The sequence below is a fragment of the Epinephelus lanceolatus genome, chromosome 15 (assembly GCF_041903045.1).
Source record: "Epinephelus lanceolatus isolate andai-2023 chromosome 15, ASM4190304v1, whole genome shotgun sequence".
In the NCBI taxonomy this organism is placed as follows: Eukaryota; Metazoa; Chordata; class Actinopteri; order Perciformes; family Serranidae; genus Epinephelus; species Epinephelus lanceolatus.
In genome coordinates this window covers 21,449,602-21,469,262 of record NC_135748.1, presented here as the reverse complement: position 1 = coordinate 21,469,262, position 19,661 = coordinate 21,449,602, and the positions used below count along the sequence as shown (strand labels likewise).

General features: G+C 41.7%; 3 protein-coding genes across 6 annotated transcripts; 2 read left to right on the top strand and 1 right to left on the bottom strand.

Moving 5' to 3' along the window:
- Nucleotides 1-2,626: 2,626 nt before the first annotated feature.
- On the top strand, nucleotides 2,627-4,561 carry LOC117267210 (protein FAM181A-like). The gene is made up of 2 exons (XM_033642958.2): nucleotides 2,627-3,138; nucleotides 3,262-4,561. Exon 2 carries the CDS (start codon nucleotides 3,321-3,323, stop codon nucleotides 4,083-4,085), a length of 765 nt encoding a protein of 254 aa, XP_033498849.1. The 5' UTR covers nucleotides 2,627-3,138; nucleotides 3,262-3,320; the 3' UTR covers nucleotides 4,086-4,561.
- Nucleotides 4,510-17,026, bottom strand: LOC117267208 (ankyrin repeat and SOCS box protein 2-like). 4 transcript variants are annotated; one of them, XM_033642955.2, is made up of 10 exons: nucleotides 16,915-17,026; nucleotides 11,641-11,700; nucleotides 10,941-11,124; nucleotides 6,981-7,150; nucleotides 6,686-6,841; nucleotides 6,342-6,587; nucleotides 6,088-6,259; nucleotides 5,299-5,902; nucleotides 5,055-5,208; nucleotides 4,510-4,924 (listed from the first exon to the last, which is right to left on the bottom strand). In XM_033642955.2, the coding sequence occupies exons 2-10, from the start codon at nucleotides 11,663-11,665 to the stop codon at nucleotides 4,788-4,790; spliced, it is 1,848 nt and encodes a 615-aa protein (XP_033498846.1). In that variant the 5' UTR covers nucleotides 11,666-11,700; nucleotides 16,915-17,026; the 3' UTR covers nucleotides 4,510-4,787. The 4 variants fall into 4 exon arrangements, with proteins under 4 accessions (XP_033498846.1, XP_078031173.1, XP_078031174.1 ...); XM_078175047.1 differs by lacking the exon at nucleotides 16,915-17,026 and having other exon boundaries at nucleotides 11,641-11,840; XM_078175048.1 differs by lacking the exons at nucleotides 11,641-11,700; nucleotides 16,915-17,026 and adding an exon at nucleotides 11,239-11,328.
- On the top strand, nucleotides 15,089-19,254 carry ccdc197 (coiled-coil domain containing 197). The gene is made up of 9 exons (XM_033642957.2): nucleotides 15,089-15,493; nucleotides 15,587-15,632; nucleotides 16,183-16,359; nucleotides 16,460-16,617; nucleotides 16,705-16,787; nucleotides 16,910-17,082; nucleotides 17,169-17,279; nucleotides 17,382-17,498; nucleotides 18,569-19,254. The coding sequence occupies exons 1-9, from the start codon at nucleotides 15,387-15,389 to the stop codon at nucleotides 18,752-18,754; spliced, it is 1,158 nt and encodes a 385-aa protein (XP_033498848.1). The 5' UTR covers nucleotides 15,089-15,386; the 3' UTR covers nucleotides 18,755-19,254.
- The last annotated feature ends 407 nt before the right edge of the window (nucleotides 19,255-19,661 follow it).

The window sequence follows — 19,661 nt, the reverse complement described above, 5'->3', positions numbered from 1 at the left end:
GCAAGGGGACAAATTAGGTAGTGAAAAAGGCTGAAAGTGCAGTTTTGTCTGAATTTGGATCTTAGATCTTATTGCATTTATTCTATAGATTTATTTACTGGAACCTTCACTGTTTTCATTTTGTATTTGTATATACAAGCTTTTGTCACTTTTTTATTTACTTACAATAATATAAATATAAATTACAAAATAGCTTAGCCAGCTTTGTCTGAATTTGGATATTTTTTTGCACTTATTTCTTTTTTTTTTTTTTTAGATTTACTGGAAGCTCTTCTGTACTCATTTTGTATCTGTATACAAGATTTTGTCACTTTTTTAAAATTATTTAAAACAATATAAATTTAAATGACAAAATAACTCAGATGCTTTTGTCTGAGTTTTTGCACCTAATTTATATATTTTTTTTCATATTAACTGAGCCATTCTGTACTCATGTTTTATCTGTATATACCAGCTTTTTTGTCACTTTTTATTCATGAAAATTTAAACAGTTTACAAAAAGAATCTTCAACAAGGCACTGAAATTAAATAGGTAACATATTGGTCTAATGTGTTGTTGTCTGTGTCCACATTTTCCTTAGACTGATCCAGATCAAGGTTTGATAACATTCTTGTTGTTTGCCATGAATCTGATAAATTTCTCCCTTTTCTTTTGGATAAAAGTCTCCTCGTATTCCACGGGAAAAATGTTGGTATTCCAGTCAAACAGAATTCATCCTTCACTATGCCCATAGCATAATGTTTTATCTACATGGATCATTTTTCTACCGGTTTTTAGTTGTTGCTTTGTTGCAGCTAACCAGTAGAATTAATATTCTCCTTCTATTTGAACCTCCAACACTACAGGTAAGTATGTTGTTTGTCTTTAATGTGAGCTGTGATGAAGAAACAAAAGAAATACCTCCAACTAAAGTCTCCATTTCCTCTAATGTGCAGATGTGTGTTGTGTTCGGCACAGAGACACACATTATTCCCATTTTACATTTACCTATAGAGAGATATTATCTCTATCAATCTGTAAACCCTAATACTGTAGAAAGCTTTCATTTCATTTTGATTTATGGCTCCGTTCACCTTTTTATTGCTTATATCCTTTGCTCTACTTTTTTCTGTCTTGTATCCTTATATGCTCTCATTTTTGTGCTGCTGCAAGACTTTGCTCTCCCATGGGGATCAATACATTTTTATCTTACTGTAGATAGTATTGAGCAAAGACACGATACAGGCGACAGAAAGAAAGTGCTTACTTTGAAAGTGGCACCAACAGATGTGTCTTGGACAGCTTCTGCCAAGGACCTAGTACAAACAGAGTCAGATTTCGGTCATATTAGAGCTCCACTGGGCTTTTACTAGATAGATTTTTGTATCAGAATGTGAACATGGTGAGGATTGTTGGTTCAGTAGTGTGTTATATCTCTATGCATCAGTGTAGACTCCAAACACTCCCTGGCTGCATGAGTGCAGTTTGCATGAGTGCACCAGAGATATGCAAGTTGTGTGCATATCTCTGGTGCACACATGCAGCAGTTAAAGTGGCACGTTAACTTGCATGTTGGTTTGTCTGTGTTAGGTGGATTGATGTTGTGTGCAGACAGACTCTAATGACCCTCTTACAGAGTATAGGTAAATATAGAAATTAGTGAGCGTTTTTCACAAGCTCCATAAATCAGCAAATATCTGAACTGCTGGACAAACATCCATCCACCTGTCCTGGCACAAGGACAGCGTCACATTGTGGGATTTATGGATGCCACCATGCTTCCTCTCTCTCTTTCTCCCTCACTTCAAAAGCACAGGAGTGGGGTGACAGGCCAGGGGAGGGGGGCCTCATTGTTAATTTGCCCTTTTTAGATGAACAGAGAGGTGAAGGGAAGAAGAGAGGAGGAGGACAATGCCTCTCCAGAACAAGAGGGATGCACCGCCTAAAAAGATGGAGAGCACATATAGACCTGCAGCAGAGCTCTCCTCAGATAACCCCAAACTGAGTGAATGAGGCAATCAATCATGTGGGCTGCAGCTCACTCAGAAATAAATGGTGTGTAGCCTCAGTATACTCTGCAGAATGTTTTAAAAATGATCTGCACCAGTGCTGGAGTGGTTCAGGGTAAATGCTTTAAGGGTAGTGCAAAAGCATGAGGTGTTACTTACCAGACAAACAGTTTCCTCACATCTCATTCCACTGCTGCTGCGGTTCAATGGGACGATAGGTACTCTTTTTTCCCCACCTCAATAAGGGGATGAAGCTCAATTAGCATTTCACAAGTCCCCTTTTCCTCCTCCATTGCAACCTTCCCCGCGGAGCCCATGCTTTCTCTGGGGATTGTCCTGTTTTGGGCCCTTGTTGCCGTTGGCAGGGTGACAGTATTCGAGTGTGCAAACTTGTGCTATTGTCCGCGGGCCAGAGGGAGCCATGGAGACCCCATAATATGACACAGGAAAATGTTTGCTGATGGCAATTCTATGGGCTTTGTCCGACTCTTTCTCCTTCATGACGACTCGATTTAAGTCTCTAAATGTTTGACTACAAATGCAGGAGTGCTATCCAGCTCCTTTTCCTTTGTCCCGCGAGGTTTGAATGAGTAATTCAGCCTTTGTGTCGCTCGATTGAGGGGGCAAACAGAAAGACAAGATTCTTGAGCGTTCAAGCCCCTTTCCATGGTTATGCACTCTTTAGATCTCCCCCCTCTCACCAAATCCTACAGCTGACATCACTCTTGGGGAGGGTATGAGCGGTATCTATGTTAAAGACTCAACTTTAACAGCTCCAGAATAAAGTTATAATGCATGCATATTTCAGCAGAGCTAGCACTCGTTCTTATTCATGCACACTCCGGATTTTAGGAGATGTTTGGCCAACGCGCGGAAATCACCGTGTAGGAGAAATATCGCATCCCCTCAGCGGCTTTTTCCAGGTCTCCATGACAACAATTTGCAATGGTGAAGAATTCGATACCAGGGCGCTTGGAGGCTGATTGGGGTGCATTGTGAGGGGCCTGGGGTCGCTGATTGGTTCATGGAAAGCACCATAACTACAAGGAGTTTATATTCATTCAACTTGTTGAAGTGCTCTTACTGCAGCCTGGAGAGAAATCTGTGCTTGGACTGTGGCTTCAGAGAGTCTGGATTCATCCAGCAGTGGTGAGTGAAGGGTTATTACTCTTTAAAAATATTTTAACTGAGAAGCACCACATCCATTTGTGGATACCAGAGAATAGCGCGCAATTACGCAAAGCTTACATTTGTTTATTGATGTCCCTTTAGATCTTGGCGGTGGACTACAAGCTCTAACATGGACTGATCTGATCAAAAACTTTACAAAAATGGCAGACAGTGAGGTCAAGACACTGCTCAATTTTGTAAATTTGGCATCCAGCGATATCAAAGCGGCCTTGGACAAGTCAGCTCCGTGCAGACGCTCTGTGGACCACAGGAAATATCTGCAGAAACAGCTGAAGCGTTTCTCTCAGAAGTACGCCAGAGTCCCAAGATGCCACACGCACAGGTCTGCTGAGTATGGGTGCGCCAAACCGGTGGGCGCTTCTCACCAGAGTGTGAAGGTCGCAGAGAAGTCCAGTTCGGATGCTCAGTGTGCGGAGGTTGCGGGGAGCGCCGTGGAGCAGGTGCCCATGAGGAAACGCCAGCTGCCAGCCTCATTTTGGGAGGAACCTAAGTTGACCCAGACTAAGAGGGAACACTCACATTTATTGAAAAAGAGCCCAGCAGGCACATCTGAGGGCAGTGAGAACGAAAAGAGGAAAAGAAGTTATGATGATGACGCAAAGGCCACTCTCTCTGCGTCCAGTCGGCGCAGCTCTGCCGATAAGGACACGCTGAAATTGGACCTGACCTCTCACCACTGTGTGAGCGTGTGCGGCTGCTGTCCCTTCCAGTACCACGGACACCAGGTCCTCCACAGTCACATTGTTGTCCCCCATCCGCCCCTGGGACTGTGGAGCAAAGCGGCAGAGACAGAGAGGCCTGAGCATCCTTATGGACAGAAACTTCACACGCACGTTGTGGTCAAACCTATACCGACCAAACCCACCGTGCAGTCACCGATCTTCAGTGTGTTTGGATTCATTTAACTACTCTACTAATGAGCCAGTCACACACACAAAAGGGTGTAAATATGACTAATTATTTTGTGTTCTGCGCAGCCAACTCTTTATCTCTCCACATTTGTATATGAGACACCTCATCAAGCACTTATTGGAATGCTTCATCTATTTTTATTGTTTAAATCTAGAGGACTAAGTTGCACTTGCAGACCAACTTCATCATGTTCACTTTCATGCCACTGTGATGCCTTTCAAGCATCTGAAAAACTGACAGTAAGTTAAAAGGTTTCTACTTTTAGGTTTCTACAGAGAGTGACTGCTCCTTTTGTCAGTACCAAAAGTCATGCCAATGAATGAGAACATCCTGTTTTAGTTTGCTCTTTCAGCTATGAGAATAGAATGTGGGACATAGATTGCCTTTTCTTTGTCAAAGTAATGTTTGATAGGCACGTTTGAAAACGATGACTTTAATTTTTAAATAAATGATTCAACTTTCCTCAAGAGCTCCTCCGGGCATTAGATCGTTTTTGCTTTCATTGAGCGTTCCTGCGAGACTACAGAGAAACTCTGACTGACACATTAAAGAGACTTCCTGTCACGTTACACATGTTATAAATAGAAATTTTATACATAGAGAATTGCATTTACAGATGCAGCTAAAAAAGAAACACATTATGATAAATTTAGTCACATCTCTGATGCTTATATTACTTGAAGTTCATTTTAAAGTCAGTCAGCGTGGCTCAGGTATCGGATCAGTCTGTCCGGCAGAGGTAGACTTGTGAGAGATTTCTGTGAGAGTCTGTTTCCCCCCATTTGGGCTCGAATCCTGAATCTGCAAAGGTGCAGCAGTGGACGAGGTGACACTGTGGACAAGAGAAACAGAAAAGAGGGTTGTTGATAGCTACATTTGCATTGTACGCACGTGTGAGGAAGTGAGAGACAGAAAGAGACATGTTTGCATGTTAGGATGACAAGATTTTGTCAGATGCTTACATGACTTCCTCTTCACGGCGAGCCACTCTTCTCGGCTGTCCAGCAGTTCAGTGAGCTTGCTGCACAGCTGAACGTGACCAACATGCTCCAGCAGCAAGTCTATGACCGGTCCTGCCCATTTACACATGACTGACGTTGAGATCCACTCACAGAACTGCAAAAAGAAAGCAAAATACTTAGAAAAAAACATACAAATTTCAGTTTCTGGGAAAGCCATGCTGATGTTTTTGCTTGTTTTTCACACCTGTGTAGCTCTCTCTGGCATCTCACTGCAGTTTAAAGGAAGCATACTGTCATTCTGCAAAACATATCCATTGCTGCCAACAGTTCTAATGTGGGATCCTCCTGACATTGGGTGAGGGGCACAGCCGTATGTACAGGTAAAACAAGAGAGGGCATCACAGCCATTGTCCAAAAGGCACTTGAGCAGAGCCAAATTATTCATGCAGAGTGCAACGGCAGCAGGGAACGTAGTAGGATAAGAGGGTATTCTGGCGTTGACGTCAGCCCCTCTCTCCAGCAGTAATGACACAGTGCTGATGCAGCCCTGCCGCACAGCCATCAGCAGAGGACTGACTGGGTCCAGGTTTAGACTCGCGCCAGCGTTCAGTAACACCTCTGCTGTCTCTTTGCTGCCATTGGCAATTGCAAAGTAGAGGGCTGTCGCGCGCCGATCAGCATACTGGATGGAGTGGCTGTTGGCCAGTGTGGCGTTTACATTCGCACCTGTCTTGAGTAGCACAGCTGCCACAGTGTGTCTGTTGTGCTCTGCTGCCAGGTGGAGGGGGCTGACACAACTGTGGCGGAGCAGGGCTCGACTTGTGACTGAGACGAGGAGGGACACAATCCTGTACACAGAGTGTGGACACAAAATATGTAAAGACAACACACACTAATTAACTCTTATGACAGTTCAATTCATAATAACCACTCTATTGTGCATCATAAGCAAACATTTTATATCTGAATGCAAATGCCACATCTTTATGAATGTTTTCTTTTATACAAAACCTAATTGAGTTATAGAACTTACTCATGGTGTCCATATTGAGAAGCAGTGTGCAGTGGCAGCAGTCCTGAGTTAGTGGGTTTGTTGGCATCTGCGTTTTTAGTCAGCAGCACTGCAACGCTCTCCTTGTGGCCATTTTTACTGGCCTCATGCAGCGCTGTGACACCATCACATGTCTGCATGTTCACATCTGCACCTACAGAAAACCAATGTCCTTTAATAACCTTTAAATTCAGCAACATAAAAAAGGAGGGGGAATATTTTGTACAGAAAAGTACCTTTTTCAATGAGGTAGCACAGTGCCCTCATCTGTCCTTGCTGAGCTGCTACAATGAGTGGCGTGATGCTGTAGGTGTTAGGTGGATTGATTGCGGCTCCGGCTCTTATTAGCATCTCACAGATTTCCGTGTTGTTCCTGGACACAGCCTCGTGGAGGGCCGTCCAACCCTGACCACACCGCTGGTTCGCGGTGGCCCCGTAGGACAGTAAGAGGCTCACCATGTCCACATTCTCCAACTCACAGGCTACAGACACAGAGGAGACACTGGGTCATGTGGCTGTTACACGGTTATCTATACGTTCTAAATAGCTCTGTTGTATACAATTGATTTCACGGCTGTACCTTTGTACAAAGGGGTTTCTTTGTTCTTGCTGCTGATGTCAGGGTCGGCGCCTGTCTCCAGAAGGCGACGCACACATGACAAGTGTTCACAAGACACAGCCAGCAGCAAGGCCGTCTGCTCCTGCAAGGTACGTTTATCTACTGAACCTGGATGGGCTGAAGCAGAAAATATATATATAAGGCTTATTTAGCTTTTTGAGATTGTACAAACAGACCGACGTATACTGTTACACTGAGCCTGTTTCACTGGACAAATGCACTGTTTGGGACCCTCAATTAAGCTTTCATGTCATACCCCTTAGAAGGATCTTCAGGCACTCTGTCTGTCCACAGAAGGCAGCATCATGCAGAGGTATCCACCCATCTTTGTTCTCTTTCAGCAGACTGAGAGGAGCGGATGTTGCCACATCATTAACTGCCTCCACATCCCCTCTCCTGATGGCAAAGACCACCAGCTCAACATCCCTTAAAAAGGAGGGAAAAACACACTTTACGTGACTGACACATAAATGCAAGATAGATAGACATCAGCACTGTTTGAGGGCTGCAATTCTGATTGAACTGTGAATCTTACATTTTTATATTTAGGCAAATATCTTAATTTTTGGCTTTATTTTACTTAAATAAGCACCTCTAACTGGTTTGGTAGGCTATGTCATTAAATTAATCAAGATTAAACATTTCTTATTATTACTCTTCAATGGTTATACAGCAGACCTCAGGAGCCCCTACACACACACACACACACACACACACACACACACACACACACACACACACACACACTGACATAGACATGCAGCCCCATGTCAAACAGCACCCAACAACAAAAGACTCACTCCGGCTCTGACGTTACGTCGCCCTGACCGTCTCCTCTCCTCCTATCTCCCCACAGTCGCGTCTGAACATTATTACATTTACCTCCAGCGTTACGGAACTGAGATAAGTATTCAGAATAGCTGAATTTCGTCATTACTGATGAGAGATTTCACGGCGGTGTTTCCTCTCACAGCGCGGTGTCGGAGGCGGCAGCGGAGCAGCAGCAGCGTGCAGCGCCGAGCAGGGCTCAGCTGTGCTCTCAGATTATTTTGGGACTGTATTGTCAGGCGGCGGGGTAACGGGTTTATCCATATATGTCAAGAGACTCGGACATCCAGAGATAAGGCGAACAGCGCTGGAGATAATGCAGCCCTAGCCGAGATGTCTTTCTTTGCCTGAAGGCTTTATTTCATTGGCTAGGAGCCACAATACACAACCACATAATTAAAAGCTCTAATCTTAAAGGGGACTTTTGGAGGAAGAGGCCTAGTGTACGAGGAAAAACACAAAACAAGGGGTAATAATGAGTACTACAGAAGATAAATGATAGACCCACACCATTCATGAGACAATGCCACAGACATTGTGGTCCTGTAGGCTACTGTAAGTGTCCACTGAGATTGTAATTTAAATCTTACTGTTTTGAGTAAGCCCTTCGTTTTTGTTCATAGAGGAGGTATCTGAAAGCTCCTTTAATCAAAAGGACTACTTAGAAACCAGGGCCGTAGACATTTTTAAAATACTGGGGCCATGAGTGAATTCCAAGTCAACTTTAAACTTCCAAATGGGGTTTAGTCCCTATCCGAGAAGCACCTGATTCAGCTACATAGGCATACTGCTAGAAGATACACAGAGAAACTCTTTTCATTTTAAATATTCAAAATTTGATTGAAGAGAGATATTTGCACATCCAACTGTCTCAGACGCAGGTGCGTTTGAAAATATCACCTGAGTCTCTGAACAGAATATCCCGCACATTGCTCTTGTTCAGCTTCACAATTTATTAGTAACACCAACATTTAAGTCCTACTGGACCTTTGTCAAGAGTGAACATTAGTGTTACTAATAAATTGTGACGCTGAGCAAGAGCGGACTACAGGATTTTCTGTTCAAATATTCAAAATTTTAAAACCCCATCATTTGTATTTTGTGTGTATTTGTAGAATGTAAAAAAAATCCTTAAAACACCCAAATTATCAAAAACAAGATACAATCAGGGCTCACTCCTAATGCGTCAAAGACTGACAATCTGTCAGTGCCATGGGGTCAGATACTGACGCACTGAGGCACCCTTTAGTGACAGTATGAGATGGAGCTGCATTTTTTCTAAAGCTGCGAGCAACTGTTGTAGTAAAGAGAGCAAGAAAGTCTGTATAGGGAGGGTGTGTGGGAGGGAGGGAGATATATGGGTCAAACAAACTCTGGACTTTCACCTGGGGGACCGCTGTTCATGTCCAACACATTCTCATTCTGACCTTGTCACATATTGATGTTTGGTCATGGACCTCCCACGTCCAGATACGATGTTAGAGGTACTTTGGGTGCGTTGGATGTTGACATATTGGGAACCCATGTCAAGTTATGTTTGTTACATGTATTGTCTTCTTTCAAAATACACTTCCGTTTTCACAGGAAATTTACAGTTTAGATACTGTCTCTTTCAAAATAAGCGTACTGCATCAGTACAACAACGAGAATTGACTAGATTTTTTTTTTCCTCCAACAACTAACACACATGTTTTAGACAACAAAAGCATGTGGTTAGGTTTAGGGGGAAAAAAACAGGGTTTGGCTTTGTTATCTTATGGGACGTGAAGAACGCTCTCCTAGGTGAAGGTCGGTGTTTGTTGGACTCATCCACCACCCCTCCCACACACCGTACTAGGACTTTTGCTGCCTTAACTTTTGTTCTTGTCCCACCATGTTTTCCCTGATGCCGCCGAGCACCATTAAACTATAACAACAACCACCCGTATATCAAGCAGAGGTTAAAGGATGCCTTTTTTCATCAATGTCTGAAGCCGCAAGTCACTGCCCAAGCGCCGGATTTCGATGACTTCGGAGTGAGCTAGGTTGCGGCGCCATATACTGACGCACTGAGGCACTCTTTAGTGGCGGAATGAGACACAGCAGCATTTTTTAAATACTGCGAGCAATTGTCGTGGTACAGAGAGCGAGGAAGTCTGCACAGAGCGTGTGGGAGGTGAGGGAGATGTATGGGTTAACCAAACTCTGGACTTTCACCCAGGAGGCCACTGTTCATGTCCCATGTGAAACTAAATGTCAATCGAGTGGTTTCAATAACAAATATAATGTGCTAGTATGTCTAGCATACTACAGTAATGACATATGTCATGTGACGTTACATTACGTCAGTAACAAACGTCCTTATCTTATATATACACGCACAGGTCTGCTGAGTATGGGTGCGCTGCTGATAAATATCTTATATTTCTAAATCAAACTGAATACCTTTGTTGCCTAAACCAAAAGAGGTAAATCGAAAACCAAAATGTTCTACTGTAAGTTTATTTTGAAAACTGTTTGTATGCATTTGATGAACTGAAACTGTACATTTTCAGCGAAAATAAAGATTCATTTGCATAGAATAAACTGACACGTGAGAGTGCAAAACTTCTGTGTCCTCAGTGGCAGCTATGGGCACAACCCTGACCTCTGGTTTGTGCTTTGGTAAGGTTTTCATCCCAGAGAAACTTAAATTATTATATACTCCAGGTATTTATCACAAAACGTGACTGTGAAGCACTGGCTTTATTTTAATGTTCAGTCTTGTACCTTTCAAATGAATTTACTAACTCACTAATTCACTTTCAATGGGCTGCAGTTTCTCCACAAGAGGGAGGTGTTTGGTGATTGACAGAGCACATGCCAAACTATGGCATCTATAAGGAATTAAAGTAATAGAAGCAGCGGTTTATATCTGAAGATACAACTCAGTGTTGGCTCTTATGAATATAAAAAGTAATAATTGCTGAAAACTTACAGTCACACCACCTGAAGGCAACAATGGTTTTCTTTTGCTCTTTCCTTTGTGTGTGTATCTCAAAACTTTTAGAAATAAAATTTCTACCATGTTAAAATATGTGCTGATAATGGGATATCATTTTGTCACATTTCACCTCCAGTGTCTGTTAAGTTCTTGAACACTATTCAGCTTCTTGCTTAAAGTAACAGATGTTAGATTATAAAGATTTTTTGATGAGATTTTATCAGCTTATTCTCAGGAACTTCATCACTTTTTCTTTTGTCTGTCTGTCTGAGTTAAGTCAATGAGCCACACTTATTCAAACATGACATTGAAAAAAATTACTCTGTTTCAGTTTATATTGAATGTGAATATGAACAAGTCATTTTCATCCACATTCAATTACAAACTATAAGAAGTGCCTTATAAAATAATAGTACGTTTCCTCACCTGTGCAGGTTTACAGTCGAGTTGTCAGAAGTGAGGAGACTCAGGTTGTAGACAGCCAGCCTGTCTTTTATATCATTGTTTAGTCTCTGATAAAGAGACATGGGTCTGCTGACTGCGATCATCACAGGAGGAGATGTGTTGTCCAGTCTGAGGAGCGGGACATCTAACAGTGAGCTGCTGTCTTCTTCATAGACCAGAGATCCAGAACAACAAATCAGAAAACAAAAGTCAGAACACTGATAGCAGCAATTTAAAAAAAAAACAGGTCTGTCAAGTGCCCAAAACAAAGATAACATACCAACATACAGAGGATAATAAACACACACTCCACAGTCATACTGTATGAATTAAAGACCAAGCTCATTTGACAGAGCTGAAATCTGCACTGGCAGACATCAGAGAGCAGCAGCTCATGCGATGAGGATAGCTGCCTTTTAAGGGCATGTTCAACTGTGTTTGAATCCACTTGATTCTGCTGCTCCAGAGGCAACGCCGAGGTGAGGTCGTGTGTTACAGTGAGTTATGCAGCAGAAAATTGGCTTAAGAATAACACAAAGCTGGAGTTACAGTTTTAGGCTATCAACTTAAAATTTACACAAAAATAAAATGCACACACACAGAAAGAGGAGAGATTTGACAGGTTTGGATGACCATGTCTTTAAAACTGCTCAAAAACTTGAATGGAAAGACTTGAACTCACCATGTGACAGTGTCCTCATCCTCATTCACAGAAGTTGAAATTACAAATGTGCTGATCCACCTTTAAAACAAGAAGAGCATTCGTCTGTTGCATCGACTCGCACTGTCACAAGCTGAAGTGTGAAAATGTGCACACAACAATGACGGCTGATTTTGGTTTCACAATCACTTCTTTGGAGGTGTTTGTGAAAAATGCTTCCTCTGTCTAAACTGGAAGTGGCGTCTGGTTGACTTGACACAAACAAGTCTATCTGCATGTGTATCTATTTACAGCTGGAGGAACTAGAGTGTAGACAAGCTCTGGGGTTGCTTGAGGAGCCTCACATTTTCAGCCAAGAAAGACAAACATGGTTATTTATCTACGTTGTGAGAGATGCACAGTGTTTGATTTCAGGTAATGCTACGAAAACGCCGGCCAGCTTCAACAAAACAAATCATAATTACTGTTTGTTGCTTTTATGTTCAGCTGAAATGTGACAAGAACTACAGACACACTGTTGTTTGTTACTCTACATTCATAAAAATAAACCCAAGGTATGTTTGTGGCAGTTACATACAGCTTTAAAGCTTTACTAGCACACTTAATGGGTCTTGAGGTTATCAGTTTCACCTGTCCTTTTCCTTCTACAACAAGTCAAAATGTCTGTCGGTCCCTGTTTAACACACTAATTATAGAGCTTTTCACATACTTGACATGTCATAGCAGGTGTAACACAGGTTCAATTATTACTACCTTTAACCATTTCTCTGTTCCATTTACTCGTGTCAGCAAACCTGGTTAATGAGCCAGCATGCACAGTGGCAGGGTCCAGATCTATTAGAACTATTAAAGCAGGGGTGTCACACATCAGGCCCACAGGCCAGAACCGGCCCACCAAAGGGTCCAGTCTGGCCAGCTCAATGACTTTGCCAAGTGTAAAAAATGCAGAGAAGTTATTAATTCCACTTTCAACTAAGAACAGGGAAGATAAATTAATCATTGGCAGGTTTGAGGAAACATAAGTGTGACGTTTGTTTTAGCCAAGAGATCAGCATTGCAGCTGTGAAAACTGGCTAGTTTATTGCTAACAAAATAGCTTCAGCATCAAAGCCACACTCTGAGTGAGTTTGCTAAAAAACAGACATATTGTTGAAGTTGCACAGCCTTCATCTCAGGCTATTCATCATTTGTTTTGAAAATGGACTCCTCATTAATTGTGAACATTCTCAGGATGTAAGCTACCTCTGAAGTTCCTGCCTTACACTAAAAGAGAGGGACAAATTTGAAGGCTTTGTTATTTACAGGTTATTATACAATGGTTTTACTGGTCCGGCCCATTTGAGATTAAATTGGGCTGTTTGTGGTCCATGAATTCAAATGAGTTTGACACCCCTGTATTAAAGCTAAACAAAGTTTACCCCATATTAATATTGCTTATTACACCAGTGGTTTTTACGCTATATTAAGACAAAATGTCTGCTGGGGAAAAAGGTCTGTTGCTAAAACCAATGTGGATGCAGCCATCATCAGTGTTATTATTTAACCTGTTTGTTCCTTTTTCCTGTTATGTCATATTATGAAAAAGGTTGATGAATCTAGAAAGTCCCCCTGAAAGGTGTTTTTGTTTCCATCTGCTGACGTTTCTGTACTTATGTCATATCTGGGCTTAAGAATGACTTTAATTTTGTGACGTCCGACTTTAGTTTGGAAACTGCTCATTGTTCAATATGCAGCTTACACAAGTGTGATGTGGAAACTTTGAACCTCCGGTGCACTAACACTGAGTGACTTTTAAGTGAAGTAGACACCTTGGCTCCACCAGTTTCTACCAACTTCTGAAGTGAAAAATGTTTGCATATAAAACCAAATCTGAAATTTTCAATGAGGAAGAAACAGGAGAATGAGATAGCTAATTCGACTTTTTGTGTCACAACATTCTAAGCAGAGTATTTATATAGGTCTAAAACAGTGTTCTAAAATGGGAGTATACACTGCCTGGCCAAAAAAAAAGTCACCACCAAAAAAAAAGGTTATACACTCTAATATTTCGTTGGACCGCCTTTAGCTTTGATTACGGCACGCATTCGCTGTGGCATTGCCAGCTGAAAGATAATCGCCCATGCAGTAATTATCCAATAGGAGGCTCATACCTATTTGCTTAGTTAAATCCAGGTGGCGACTTTTTTTTTGGCCAGGCAGTGTACATATCCCTAGATGTACTTTGGAGAACTGGGTACTTGACATTGACACACAAATGAATGCGGTTTTATCCGGTTGCTTCGGCCTTCTCCCACAGTTCCAAGACATGCAAGCTAGGTTAATTGGAGACCCTAACCCTAACCTGCACGAAGGTGTGAATGTGAGTGTGAATGGTTGTCTGTGCCAGCCCTGTGATAGTCTGGTGACCTGTCCCCACCTGCAACCCCTTACAGTATAAGCGGTTATGGAAAATGAATGAATGAATCAGTCATGCATAATTTATAAAAACAATACGTCACAAAATTGTAAATGCAACCTATTAAAATGACGCAGTTCAATGCAGCTACAATGTCATCTTAGTGTTACTGCATGATGACAAAATTTTTTTCTTGAACTCAGCATAGACTGTGCAAATGATGGACAAAGCCACCGCAACGTCACCAATTGGTTTGTGGACTCCTGTTTTGAAACCACAAGTTCAACACTCTGGCTTTCACCATCTTGGTTTTTTCTTTTTTTTTTTTTGGAGCCAGAAGTGACCATATTTGGGGGAGAGGCTGGTGCTGTGGAGAAACAAGGCGTGGATCTGACTGAGAAGCTGAGGACACTGTCAGACAGCCTATCACTCAAAGTGGCCCCATTCTTAACTATGAGTAACATTAAGCCTTAACAAAAAGTAAACGAGTGAGTAATAAAAATCCCCGTACAGTGATCATGATGAGGGACATCAGCTATAGAGACCAAAACCAGTTTTTGGACCAGGCTGTTAATTTCTGCTGTAAAGTTGGGCATTTTAACATGGAGGTCTATGGGGAGTGACTAGCCTCTGGAGCCAGCCTCAAGTGGCCGTTCAAAGAACTGCAGTTTTTCCCATTTCAATGTGGGCTTCAGTTTTCAGGCCTGTTGAGTGATATATTTAAAGTGCTGTATTGTACCTCTTTATAGGCGTTTTTGTTCTACCAAACTTGTTTTGCAGTGGTCAGGGGGTACTTGCCTGAAAAACATCTTTCAAAGCAGGTACAGTATTGAAAACAAGTTTGAGAACCACTGCTCTAAAACATGTCTGAAGGGGATCTTTAAAGTTGGAAAAGTAAGAGGCTTTAAAAAAAAAAATAATTATGCTTTTTTCATTATTATAATTCCATATTAATACTAGGTTAATTGTGGGGCATATGTCACTGGTAAAATCTGCAGGGAAACAGAATTTATAATGTGAGCTCCTCAGAGTCAGCAGAGTTTTGGTCCACGGGAATTAGAGCGGAGTGAGGGCTCTTGATGTCCTCCTCATCTCGGATCTCTTAACGATCTCATTTCTATGCCTCTCATTCAGTCAATAAAGGAGAACCGCCTCTCCGGCAGTTGCCATGACAACGGAGAAACGATCCCGGCGCATTCCCTGTTGTCTCGCCCGCGGTTCCCAGGCAACAGCTACACAAAACCAGGAAAACATCCGGAAAGGACCCTCGGTCGTCCTCCTGGACCGAACGTGGAATAACTGCAGGACCTGTTTATTCATCAGGATTCCTGGACGATATACTGGCAAATAAAAAAACAAACAAACAAAAAACATGACGACTTCTTCCTTTCCTGTGTTAGATAACGCCGACCCACGTCTAAAGCTGAAGGTGGAGAACAGAATAAGAAACATTTTTGTCACACAACCGGAAGACTCCAGGTAGGCCTGTGTTTTCATTATACATGGGCAGCATGTCTAACGTTTGTCCCCTGCACTGGTGGTGTTGTGACTAAAATCAGTTTCCCTTCTCAGGCACAGAAAGGAGGAAAATGTCAACTACATACCTGTTGTGACAGAGGTAAGACAGAATAAGTAATAATGTAATAAATGTACATTTTCTAAAAATTTTAAATAAAGTGATTTTATTTTACTAAAGTATTCTTGTCTCTCTCCAACAAAAACATAAAAGGAGCAGAGGACCTTCATTTTTCCAAAATTAAAGTAATCTCCACCTTAGACTGATGCAGAAAAGCCAAAAATTGGTATATAAATAAACAGAGCACTGGCACTCTCAAATAAATTAGCTTATTTAATGTGGGCAGAATTAACAGTGGAAGGCTGTATAGCTGAAATGCATCCATTTCTGTTAATTCTGCCCACAATAAATAAGTTAATTTATCCGAAAGTGTTGGTGTTCTGTTGGGTTTTGGATCTCCGCCACAACCGTGCACCTCTGTATATTGTTGAAGATTTTTTGGAGATGCGTGCTGCTTATTTTACAAAATTGGTGCGTAAATATTTGCCTGAATGCAGGAAATTAAGTGTTTGATGACCAAAATTTGTCCAAAGTTGAAACAAAATCAGTGGATGTTTTAGTGCTTGTTTTTTTACGTGCTTTATATGTTTAGTCTTCAGGCAGACTCCTTGAGGCAGGAGTGAACACTTTGCAAAAGACCCTGGTTCTGAAGAAACAGGCTGAGTTGGAGGAGGTGGACCGGCAACTTGCACACAAACGGCAAGAGTTTAAGAAAGGTGTGGAAACTCTAGCTGTGAGAAGGTCTGAACTGGAAATGAAACAGCAGCAGGTGAAGTGAAACCCCCTGAAACTACTTGAAAGCATGAATGATTACAGGCCTAGATATCCACTGATCCACAGTGGCCTGAAACAAATGTATTTTCATCTAGACTAAAGAGAGGGTGATGAAGTTTGAGAAGTTTGTGGCTGAAAATGAAGTGAAGCGACGCAGAGCACTGAAGAAGTACGAGGCTGCACGGGAGCTGAACATCGCGAAACAGAGAGAGATAGAAGATCTGACAGAACAGTTGAAGCAACTTCGAGCCAGGTGAGAACTTTAAACCAAATCCTTAATGTGATGGTGATGCTCATTCAGTCACATTCTACCTCAGTTTTACCATATCTTAACACACAGACAGCAAGTTTTAAAGGAAAGAATGGCAAAATACAAAATCTATGAGGACTACCTGATGGAAACACTACATTATTTCCCAAGCAGTAAGTTGAACTGACTTTTATTGGCCGATATAAGCGAACATTTACATCAACCTTTTCAGTTTATCCTATGAGTTAATCACACACTTGCCGTATGATGGACCAAACTGCGCAATCTCTTTCAGCTCACCTTGATAATGAGTCTGAATCTCTGGTCATGCCCATCATACGGCGCCACGAGACCCTGTCCAACACCCATCGGGAGCTGCTGCAGCGTCTGGGCCGTCTGGAGAAGGAGGTGGAGCATGGCCAGCGACAGCTGCACATCATGAAGCAGGAGCACAGTATTAAAACACTGGTCAGACACACAGATTGTCACAGCATCTTTTCTTCCACTGATGGTGCTTGAATTAAAAGCCTATTCAGAGTTTTTACGTGTTTCAGATGGCCAACAAGGAACTGTCTGAACTCCAGAGTGAGTTGGAAACCCTCAAAGAGAAGAACAAGCAGGCAGAGATGAACCTGATGCTGGAGCAAGGTCTGTCCAGAGAGAAGGTATGCTTCAAGATTATGAGTTGGAAATGACGCTTAGCTAATTTGCAGATAGGAGTTTTAAATATGTATGTAAATATTGTCATATGTTGCTTTATCACACAGGTTGAAGACGTGGGCTGTTTGCTTATGGCCATTAACAACCTTGCAGAGCAGTGTTACCTAGCAGCATACGGACCTCTGGAAAACATGAATGTACTGACAAAGATGGACATGGTGAAGGTAATGTCTTAAGAAAATGGTTAAAGCTGGGGTAGGCAACTTTTTTATAAGCATTTTTTTTTTTTTGTTGTTGTATGTGTTAGCTATCAATAACTGAAATGCTCAGAAAAAAATGATATCTGTGGCTGTGACAGGGCTGTAATAAGCCCGTCCAATCATTTCATTTGGGCTGAATGAAATGATTGGATAACTTCCCTGTCTGTCAGGGAGAGGGCGATCATATTGTCTGTTCTACAAATGTAGATGCATGTGCACATCCCTTCAGTGAAAGCCTGTTTCAATAGCGAAGAAACCTGCAGAAAAATTTGCTATTCCAGAAATGGCAACAACTGCCTACACTGCAATACTCCATAAAGGGAAGATGGTAAAAAGAATCTGACAATAAATTAAATTAAACACATTACTATTGGCAGCTGTTTCAGAGATGGAGAGAAAATGTTGCTAATAGTTTAGCCCTCTGCTAACGGGAGCCAAAGACTCATGGTTATGGCTTCATGTTTGCATTTATATAGCTAACGTAAGCTAGAGCCTCAATCCCTGCTGCTACAGACCAGCTCACTGAGAGAAGAGCCAGACCTCTAGTAGCAAGTGGCTGCAGCAACATGAATCTAGTTGCCGCAAACCCCAGCTTCAGGGGACCGGGCAGCCAGGACCACCCGCCCAATCAGACATCAGGTTGGACCCTATACTGTCACTGGCCACCAGCTCCCTGTGACACCTGGTGCTGTGGGGTTTGCACTCTCTGAATTCAAGCCACTGAAGATCGACGGAAGATCCGTTTTACAAACTGCCTAAAAAAAGCTAAAGCTAAGGGATGAAGGAGTGACTAATGTTAGTCTGCTTATTAAGCGGGGTAAGAAAGGACTGAGTGAATGAACTGAGCACAACTCTACAATGAAATAAGATGACATAAATCAATGTATGTGCAAGGAGGAGGGTGTATTGTCAAATTCTGACCTTTTTTTGTGTTTTCCAGATTGTTGCCTACCCCAGCTTTAATATTCATATCATAACACTAGTAATCAACAGTCTTTTACCTACCTTTTTACTAACCAAGAGTGTGATTTCAGGAATACATCCTGGACAAGGCAGACACAGAGAGAAGAGCGAGGAGACTGATGGAGTCGGGGTCTGCACTGACGAGCAGAGCAGCTCTAACAGACAAAAAAGAAAGGGGGTCAATGAAAAGCATCAGCAGTAAAATACAAATCAAAAGTCCCAGTAAAGTCAGTAGAAAGAGTGGGACAACGAGTTGATGTAGAACTTTTACAACGAATCATGTTCTTCCTGATACAGTAATCTAATAATGAAGTTTGTTGAGTGTGTAAGTTTATTTTTGACCTTGGAAGCAGTAGTATGACAAAAAAAACATGACGATGAAGAATGTGAGATGCAGTTGAAAACTCTGGAAAAACAAGAGTGGTTTGACACTTACATTTTTTGAGTTGGTGTGACAGAGTTTCACTGTTCAAAACTCTTAATGCAATATGCTACGCACCAAATTTTGCACTAAAATTTTGTACTGATTTTGAGAAGAAGGTTATCAAGTGTATTTGGGCATCAGAACTTTGTATATGTGTGTCTCTAGAATCACCTTTGCATTTCAAAATCAAATTGTTGCAATCAATAATGCTGTCAGACAGGAAGTAATAGTCATCAACATGGCATATGCAATGTTATGTATGCAAATTGCAAATTCTTTGTGATAGTCTGCATTTTATCTATTAAATACAGTAAATATAATTAATGCAGCAAACAGAATCCGACTTGTTTGTTTTAAATCCTGCATATCATACAGAACCAAATGTTGCAGCCACATACGTTTTCTTTCTTTTTATCAATTTACCACAAAGTTATTGTTGTGCAAAAGACACCAGGCTTTAGCAGCAAAGCAGATTCTGGCCTGCTCCGTGTTGACAAGGACATACAGGTTTTCGTACCAGTGCAGACAGTGATCACCAATTATGTTGCAATGCAGTTAAAGTAGCAAAACATGTTCAGACACACTTTTTAGGGGTTTATTTTGTCAGGAATTTGTGCTCCTAAGGATTGAGTAATAATCTGGGTTGTCAGGCTGTGAGTACTTACTGTACTTAATACTTGTACTTTACATGAGTATTTCCATTTTTATGCAACTTTATACTTCTACTTTACCATAGCTTA

Excerpts from the sequence above, each read along its gene's own strand:
- LOC117267210 (XM_033642958.2), top strand. The coding sequence starts at position 3,321 with ATGGCAGACAGTGAGGTCAAGACACTGCTCAATTTTGTAAATTTGGCA.
- LOC117267208 (XM_033642955.2), bottom strand. The coding sequence starts at position 11,665 with ATGAGGATGAGGACACTGTCACATG. Across the intron at positions 6,260-6,341 it reads GTGCTACCTCATTGAAAAAG|GTGCAGATGTGAACATGCAG; the intron begins GTACTTTTCTGT and ends GGTTTTCTGTAG. Across the intron at positions 4,925-5,054 it reads CGCCGTGAAGAGGAAGTCAT|TGTCACCTCGTCCACTGCTG; the intron begins GTAAGCATCTGA and ends TCTTGTCCACAG.
- ccdc197 (XM_033642957.2), top strand. The coding sequence starts at position 15,387 with ATGACGACTTCTTCCTTTCCTGTGTTAGATAACGCCGACCCACGTCTA. Across the intron at positions 16,360-16,459 it reads TGGAAATGAAACAGCAGCAG|ACTAAAGAGAGGGTGATGAA; the intron begins GTGAAGTGAAAC and ends ATTTTCATCTAG. Across the intron at positions 17,280-17,381 it reads AAGGTCTGTCCAGAGAGAAG|GTTGAAGACGTGGGCTGTTT; the intron begins GTATGCTTCAAG and ends TTTATCACACAG.